Source organism: Borostomias antarcticus, assembly GCF_949987555.1.
Source record: "Borostomias antarcticus genome assembly, chromosome: 1".
NCBI lineage: Eukaryota > Metazoa > Chordata > Actinopteri > Stomiiformes > Stomiidae > Borostomias > Borostomias antarcticus.
In genome coordinates, this window is record NC_140234.1 from 17,588,941 (window position 1) to 17,598,537 (window position 9,597).

General features: G+C 46.1%; 1 protein-coding gene across 1 annotated transcript; it reads right to left on the minus strand.

The window, feature by feature from the left end:
- Positions 1-505: 505 nt before the first annotated feature.
- On the minus strand, positions 506-9,597 carry LOC311314051 (uncharacterized protein; the record flags this gene model as incomplete). Its single annotated transcript, XM_084444346.1, has 11 exons — positions 506-1,675; positions 1,924-2,154; positions 2,268-3,080; positions 4,208-4,493; positions 5,410-5,617; positions 6,043-6,933; positions 7,110-7,233; positions 7,512-7,739; positions 8,073-8,882; positions 9,000-9,288; positions 9,461-9,597. 11 exons carry the CDS (start codon positions 9,595-9,597, stop codon positions 506-508), a joined length of 5,187 nt encoding a protein of 1,728 aa, XP_084300472.1.

A 9,597-nucleotide genomic window follows, 5' to 3' on the forward strand; every position in this document is an offset into this window, starting at 1 on the left:
CTGCCCAGGCACTCCCCCTTCAGACGCACTCTAGAGTGACTTATGGTCTAGAGGGGTGTTGAAAGAACAAGGGAGGGAAGGAGGGGTGATGACACCTTGGGCATGGCCAGCCTAAATTGAAAAAGCAACTTAATTGCATTCTTGTTTTCTGCACTGTCAATATAGTCTTGTGGTTATGGGATACTGTGTCATTTGAATGCTTCATGTACTGGTCATCGGAGGTGATTCATTCACCTCCCTTTTCAAAGCACTCAGTAATTATATCAAATATTCCACATGCATCCAGGAGTGTTCTTTACAGGGGTGAAAATTATGGGGAAAGGGTAGAGAAACCATAAGAAGCAACAACAGTTTATTGGATATTGCACTGATCAGCGTCTTGACCTTGAAGGCAGATAACAGCCAGTTAACCTAATAATATTTACTACACCATTAGCAAAGGCAATGATTATAGAAAAACAGTGAATACAGTCAGAAAATACATACATTAATCATCAACATGCACTCAGAGATCTTTTGAAGATGTTTTATCCATCATATGTTTCCTAGTGTTTTTTTCTGGCTTCAATAAAATGATGTAGCATTTAGGGAGAAATATACAAAACAGCATTCCATAGCTAGAGGCCAGGATGGCAAAGATCTCCACAGCTACAGTGAACTTCCCAGGGGAGCTGACATAAGCTGGGATAAAGGTGATCCAGACTGCACAGAATATCAACATGCTGAAGGTGATGAATTTGGCCTCATTGAAGTTATCAGGCAGCTTCCGAGCCAGAAAAGCCAGGACAAAGCACAAGAGAGCCAGGAGTCCTATATACCCCAACACAGCCCAGTAGCCCACAGCGGAACCTAAGGCACATTCTAGAATGATCTTGTCATTATAATGTTTAATATTCTTGTAGGGGAAAGGAGGTGAGATTGTTAACCAGAGCACACAGATCAGGACCTGTATGAGAGTGAAAGCCAGAACACTGAGTCTCTGCTGTAAAGGCCCAAACCATTTCATGACATTACTTCCTGGAAGTGTAGCCCTGAAGGCCATCAACACCACTATAGTTTTCCCCAGAACACAAGAGATGCAGAGGACAAAGGTGATCCCAAACGTAGTGTGGCGCAGCATACAGGACCACTCAGAGGGCCGGCCAATGAAGGTGAGAGAACACAGAAAACACAGAGTCAGGGAGAAGAGCAGCAGGAAGCTCAGCTCAGAGTTGTTGGCCCTGACTATGGGGGTCTGTCTGTAGTGGTAGAATATTAGGGCTATTGTCATTGTCAGGCAACCTCCAAACACAGAGAATGTCACCAAGAGGATACCCATCAGCTCCCTGAAGGTCAGGAATTCAATTGTTTTCAAATCACAGTTATTCCTTTCTTCATTTGACTTGTATTCGGGAGGGCATGCGTTACATGTCACTGCATCTGAAATCATAAACATATTTAAGCAGTACAGCAGTGACATCTTTAGGTAGACCAGTAACGAGCTGGCTGAGATTCGTCCTGATAGAAACATAAGGAAGGCTAGGGAAAAGGCTACAAGTCCCGCTGTCTCACTTGTGGTGTTGCTGAACTCTCCGTCTGCGCAGGCAATGCAGTCGAAGCAGCAGATGGGCTTTCCCTTAACGAAGGCCCGGCGAGTGCCTGGCAGGCAGCTCTCACTGCATATGGACCTGGGCACCTAAACACAGAGACACCTCAGCAACACCATATACACTCAGTTACAGTACCATACGACCACACCGAATCACAATGCACAGCTGCTACTGCAAGAAAACAAGGCCTTAGAATAAATACCATACATGTCATCCCAGTTAGAGAAGAGGATACCGATTCATGCTACACAACTGAAATACCGGATTTGCTTTTAGACATAGTAACATATTTCAAATTATGTTTTTTTTATTTTTTAAATCACTAGCCCCTCACCTCTGACCTTTCCCCAGCCCACACGGCCTGCACCCTCTCCTTCATCTCAAACTGCTGGCCCTCTGGGTGTGAGGCATCATAGTAGCCGATGGTCTCAAACAGGATGTAGCCCACCTTGTCCATCTGCCAGTTGACCAGGGCATAGCGTGCTGCGGGGTCCCCCTGTTGGTCGAAGAACACCCTCTCACCGTGCTTAGTGGTGAAATTCACAAGGGTGAGGTAGTGTAACACCTGTAAGAGCACCGAGAGGGGGTTATTATTTAATTCAATACTGTTTTACAATCACCCTCTTACAGATTATATCACAGCTTTAGTTTTTTAGGTTTGATGACAGCTGTCTTTACCTGCCAGGGTTTGATGTTATCCTTGTCAGCACACGTGTTGTTTTCAAATGGGCCCTGTCCATTCTGACAGGCGAGCAGCAGGTGCAAGGCGTGGGCCACGGAGTACACAGCCTTGTAGACGTTGTTGAGCAGGCTGGCGTCTGTCACATCCGTGAAGCGCGAGTCGGCCTCCCTCAGGGACTCCTCGCCACTGCACGCCCTCACCGAGCCCTGAGCGCCGGGAGTCAGAGAGCAGCTGAACACGCTCTCCCAAAGCTCCACCAGTCCCCGGTCCCCGGGCCTGGTGGAGGGGCGGCTGTTGGCCATGAACTCCCTCAGGCCGGGGATGTGCGCGTTGGGCACGGCGAAGCCCACCGCCCCCTGGGCCACCGTGTAGAAGACTGGGGAGGCGATGTAGCGGTAGGTGATCCAGCCCTCGCTGCCCACCCACTGTAGACCCGTCACGTTCTGGAGAAACAGCTCTTTGACCAGGATGTCGAGGTCAGTGCCATCAGCAAAAGCCACAATCACCTTAGAGGTGGACCTTTTGATAATGTCAACCACCTCTAGAAACCACGTCCTGGGATCTGTCCTGTAGATGGCTACTGAGTACTCAACACACACACCCTCGGTCTTGGCTGCCTCTAGGAAGGTGGCCATGCCATTGTTACCATAGTCACTGTTGGTCCTGATGGCTCCCACCCACGTCCAGCCAAAGTGTTTGACAAGCTTTGCCAGGGCTCTGCTCTGGTATAGGTCACTGGGGATGGTTCTGAAGAAGGAGGGGTACTCCCTTCTGTTGCTCAGACAAGCACAGGTGGCTGAATGACTGAGCTGGAACAAGACATAAAAAACGATTTTCAAAACAAAGTTGAATCAGAAATATTAGAAATAACAAACATTAAACATGTACAGTACTGGTCTTTCTTGACATAAATACATTTCCACACATGATTATCGCTTACACCCATTCATACATCTGTGACACACGCGGCCACATTCACACAAGGAGGCGCATCACACACAAACAGGTGCAAACATACTGTACAAACAGGCACGCACACACAGACATTAAAGGAGTAGTAAAGGGAAAATGCATGTTAAGCCCTGTTTTAAGGTTACTTATGATCATATACAATGGTTCAGATCAAAACGTTGACAAAACTAGCACTTTTGAGAAATTCTGATAATTGCTCTACCACCGTTTTGTTAATACAATGGATGTGGGTGTGCACCTTGAAAAATCTTTCAAAAACATGTTAAACTCTCGATTTCAAAGACAAGAAGCTCACAGAGGGGGTAATTGGTGTCCGTTGGTGTTCTGACATCAAATTCGCCGCAAAGTATGAATCCTGTAGGGTTTTATTGATAATTTTATGAAATACATTGACTTGTATTGAAGCGACCGTTGTAGATATGTAGATCAATCCGCAGAGGGGATTCAGGAAGCGGAACTACTTACAGTAGCTATTGTTATTGTTTATGTTGCTAGGCTACCTAGTTTGCGGAAGTTTACACACGTATGTGCTGCGACTAAATAGTTCTATGCTAAATATTTAAAAAAAGCCTTTCCAGGTGAACAATAATCTTACTTTATGGATAATTATATGTCAGAATGCCAACTAACACCTCGGTGAGTTTCTTGTCTTTGAAATTGAGAGTTTAACATGTTTTTTGAATGATTTTTCACGGTGCCCATCCACATCCATTGTATGACCAAAACAGTGGTAGAGCAATTATCAGAATTTCTCAAATGTGCTAGTTTTGTCAACGTTTTGATCTGAACCATTGTATATGATCATAAGTAACCTTACAACAGGGCTAAACATGCATTTTCCCTTTACTACTCCTTTAACAGTTGTGCACAAGTACAATACATAGACTCTTTCTCTCTCTCTCCCTCTCTCTCTCTCTTTCTCTCTCTCTCTCTCTCTCTCTCTCTCTCTCTCTCACTCACTCACCACAGGTATACTGAAAGGCCCCATGGTGCGTGCTATGCCTATGGTGGAGGTGGAGGTTGTCTCCCCTATGACAGCATGCACAGTGGAGGGCTTGGTGCAGCTCTCTTTGCCCTCTTCATAACCGTTCATCAGAGCCAGGGATGCCCTTACAGACAGGGGGATGCTCGGGCAGGCATCGAAGATCCTGTAGCCCAAAGACACCTCTGGCAGCAGCTCAGAGCTGTTGTTGATCTCCTCGATGGCAAAGATCATTGTCTGGGCATACTGGAGCTCTCCTGGGTCTAGCCTGCACAGAGGTGATGGACCAAGCTGGTTATCATCAGTTTTTGTGGAAGAGTTTGATGACATTAAAGTTAAAGGACAATGCTCGTTTTTGACAACCTGGACCTTATTTACGACATATTATAAGACGTTTGACTTACCGAGATCACTTTGGTGTAGTTCGGAGGCATGTAGAAGAAATTTAAAATCCAGCGCAAGCCAGTATATCCATGTAATGGCGGTGGTCGGGGCACTTAGAATGCAGTTTCTAAAAATCTATTTTCTGCCGCGAAACGGTTGTTTTCATCAATCTGTCTTGATGAATCGCTAGTTGTGCTTACATAGAGCATAGGCCTGTTGTGTGGTTTTTTACATGCCTCTGTAATATGATCTTTAGAAACGTCTTTAGACACGAAATAGCTTCCTCACTTGCTCCAGCACGCATGCGCACAGCGTGCTGGAGCAACGATTGCGCGCTGTGAGAATGCGTGCTGGAGCAAGTGAGGAAGCTATTTCGTTTTCGAAAGACGTTTCTAAAGATCATGGCATGTGAAAACCACAACAGGCCTATGCTCTATGTAAGCACAACTAGCGATTCATCAAGACAGATTGATGAAAACAACTGTTTTGCGGCAGAAAATAGATTTTTAGAAACTGCATTCTAAGTGCCCCGACCACCGCCATTACATGGATATACTGGCTCGGGCTGGATTTTAAATTTCTTCTACATGCCTCCGAACTACACCAAAGTTATCTCGGTGAGTCAAACGTCTTATAATATGTCGTAAATAAGGTCCAGGTTGTCAAAAACGAGCATTGTCCTTTAACACAAAAATATACTGTATAACTGAGTTGCAAGCACACAGAGATATAATTGTGAGATTTATTTATCCACTTTTTTTTTTCATCATACATACTTACAAATTGGAACTGGTTCTTACCCCTCACATTGGATGCTCCCGGGGTTTTCCTGTGGCGTTGGGCTCACACTGACTGGGTGTTGGTGGAAGGAGAAGATGCCTCCAATGTTGAAGTCTCCCTCCTTGGAGAACTGAGACAGCTCTTTGGTCCCGTATGGTGTGCACACAGGCTTCTCCGCCCCGGCTGTGAGCAGAGTGAGCAGTACCAGGTCTGCTAGCATCAGCATAGCTGTCGCTTTGAGTCCTCACCTCTTAGGGACCAGTAAAGAAATGTTGCATGTCTGGCCTTTATATGCTGCTTGGAAAGAGGCTGGGTGTCATTTTCATGACTCTCTACCAATGGCCTATCAGCTGTTACAGCCCCCCTTGCATCACATAAAACATCATGTCTTCTGTCTTATCTTGGTCATGCTTTGGGGTGAAATGGGGCCTGACCTTGCAGTCTAATAATAAAGTAAATGTTATTATACCAGAAAATATATTTGCATTATTTTGATAGTCTCTCTCTCTCTCTCTCTCTCTTTACTTACCTACCTACCAATTTATCTTAATGTGTAATTTGATCATATATCTTGGCCTGGTACCTGAAACGGTCCTAATCCTGATCCTGACCTCAGCAGAGTGTTCTAGACTAAGATTCATCGTGTTTGTGACTTTTTCCAATCATATTTTTCTTCGTATTTTTCTCAGGTCTTAACAAAATGATAACACATTTTGGAGCAAATATGCAGATCAGCAAACCAAAACTGGAGGCCAGGATGGCAAAGATCTCCACAGCTACAGTGAACTTCCCAGGGGAGCTGACATAAGCTGGGATAAAGGTGATCCAGACTGCACAGAATATCAACATGCTGAAGGTGATGAATTTGGCCTCATTGAAGTTATCAGGCAGCTTCCGAGCCAGAAAAGCCAGGACAAAGCACAAGAGAGCCAGGAGTCCTATATACCCCAACACAGCCCAGAAGCCCACAGCTGAACCCACATCACACTCTAGGATGATCTTCTCAGTGGCATGGGCTGTGTTTTTGTGTGGGACCGGAGGGTCTAGAGTTAACCACAACACACACACTATCACCTGCAGGAAAGTACAGCTAAACACACTGGTTCTCTGAAGAGGGACAGAGCACTGAGGGACCATGTTGCCTGGCATTGAGGCCTTGAAAGCCATTACAACCGCTATGGTCTTAGCCAGGACACAGGACATACACAGGGCAAAGGTGATCCCAAACGCAGTATGGCGCAGCATACAGGACCACTCAGAGGGCCGGCCAATGAAGGTGAGAGAACACAGAAAACACAGAGTCAAGGAGAAGAGCAGCAGGAAGCTCAGCTCAGAGTTGCTGGCTTTTATGAGGGGCGTGCTTCGCAAGTGAAAGAAGACCAATGACACTACAGTGCTCGAACACGCTCCAACCAATGAGAATGTGGTAAGGAGGATTCCCATGGTTTCTTCAAATGACAGGAACTCCACCATCTTTGGAACACACTCATTCTGATCCTCATTTGACCAGTACTCCAGGGAACACTGTGTGCATTCAGCGGAATCTAAAAAATACAACAATATTATACAACATTATACTTAGTCTCCAATTAATCTCGGTGAACTTTTACGAGCAATAATTAGATACAAGTTTCTCCGAACTCTATCTTTATTCTGAACAGTGATATACTATATGTAGATAGTATGCGTACACTATGACCTGTGTGTGCCTGTCTCTCACCTGTGTGGTTGGTGATTTCCCCGTCAGCACAGCGGATGCAGGAGAAACAGCAGGCAGGCTTGCCCTTGATCACCGCCTGGCGGAACCCGGGCAGGCAGCTCTCGCTGCACACAGACCCTGGCCTCTGAAACGCAGAACCACATATGCTCCGGTTCTAACCTCACTCCCTTAACCTCCTTTCACTCACTCACTCACTCACTCACTCACTCACTCACTCACTCACTCACTCACTCACTCACTCACTCACTCACTCACTCACTCACTCACTCACTCACTCACTCACTCACTCAGACTTACAGTGCATTACATGTTTCTCTCATTTTAACTCTATTCATACAGTCATTACAGATCCAGTTCCCCGAAAATAGTTTATTATCATTATGTTGTTTTTATCAGTTATACCTTTAATGGGTCTCCGGCCCAGGTGATGCTGATTCCGTTCATGGTAAACTGGCGTTCTTTAGGGAGAGAAGCGTCATAGTTCCCCACAGTCACAAACACGGTCTCTCTCTCCTGGTCTCTCTGCCAGTTCACCAGCTCGTAGGTGGCGGCGGGGTCCCCATTCTCGTCGAAGAATACTCTCTCTCCTGACTTCATGGTGAAGTTGACCCCCCCAAGCTGCTTCAGCACCTGCAGTAAAGGAATAGCAGTTTGTCCACATGCAAACGCTTAATATGACTATTACACAATAATAATTAATTGGTCAGATAAAGTGATGGTTAATAAGTCAGTCAAAAAAAGCGGTAAAAATATAGGTATTTGAAAAGAAAAGAGCTTGCACATCCACAATGCAGACCAGGTGCTAAACTGTGGTAAATGAGAAAAAAAGAGTGAGTCCGCACACTGGAGCATATAAATAATGGACTGTTCCGATCATGCAATCTTCATTCTGCTGAAGATCGCATGATAGAAACATCATAATAAACTAATAGGAACAGTCCAAAAATATAGTTATCCCATCACCTGTTCTGGATTAATATTGTCTCTCCATGCACAGGGCTGATTCTCTTTTTGACCTCTCCCACTTCCACTGCACTGTAACAGGTCTTGTATGGCGTGTGCCACAGCATAAACTGCCTTGTACACGTTATTGGAGATCCTAAGCTCAGACACGTCAGTGAAAGGGTTCCTGATGTCCTCCAGTCTTTCTGAGCCAGAGCAGGTCCTGGCCTGGCCACCTGCCTCCAGGCTGCAGCCAAACGCCATCTCCCAGAACTCTCTAAGCAGGGCGTTGTGTGGGTTCTGGGCAGGACCGACTCGCAACAGGAAATCCCTGAGCCCAGGGATCTGGGACTTCTTGATGGTGAAGCCCAAAGACCCTCTGAGGATGGCAGAACTCCTCCTGGTGGCCAGATGGCTGGCGGTGATCCACGATTCGCTGCCTACCCACTGCACCCCTGTCAGGTTCTGGTGCAGAGCTTCCTCCAGCAGAACCCCCATCTCCCCCTGGGCCAGGAAGGCCACTAGAACTCTGGAGCTGGCCCTGCGGATCACCCCAACCACCCTGGCGATTTGCTCCCTGGCATCGGTCCTGGAGATGGCCTCCGAGTACTCGATGCAGACCCCCTCCAGCCCTGCTGCTTCTATAAATGTGGCCATGCCATTGTTGCCGTAGTCATTGTCACTTCTAACAGCTCCCACCCAGGTCCAGCCAAAGTGTTTGACCAGCTTTGCCAGGGCTCTGCTCTGGTAGTAGTCACTGGGAATGGTTCTGAAGAAGGAGGGGTGCTGTTTTCTGTTGCTCAGACAAGCACAGGTGGCAAAGTGGCTGATCTACATGGATCAGGATGAAAAGAAAAAAGAAAAAAAACATTTAAAGCTACAGTGGCTACAAGAGGATTGCAGTGTCCAAAAGAAATGTAACTTGATACATTATTCATATAACTTTACCACTGGAATTTTGAAAGTGCCTGTAGTTTGTGACATCACTATTGTGGTGGAGGACTCAGATGCTCCAATTATGGAGTGGACAGCTGATTGTCCAGAGCAGTTCTTTCCTGTGGTCTTCTCCTGACCGTTCATCAGAGCCATGGCCACATGCATAGAAGGCAACGTTGAGCCACAGCTATCAAATATCCTGTAGCCAATGGAGACATTTGGGAGTAGAGAGCTACTGTTGTTGATCTCCTCAATGGCAAATATCATGGTCTGAGCAAAATGAAACTCTCTGAGATTCAAGCTGTAAAACAAAGAGGACAGATTAACCTACTTTGCGAGTACACCATAATCCGTTTGAAAGCATAGTGAAACACATTTTCTCAAAACTTTAGAAAGGTAACTGGAAACAGAAACTGTAGATCATTTTTGCATATACTGTAAAAAGAAAAAAATGCCAGGGACTATAAACCCACCTGGAGCATATGAGTGGTGCTGGGGTGTCTGTGAAGGAGAGGGGAGGCTCTGTGATCTTGCTGTGGATGGAGAAGGCTCCTCCGATGGTCACGTCTCCTTCCTTGGACAGTAGAGGGAACTCTGGGCTCCCCAGCAT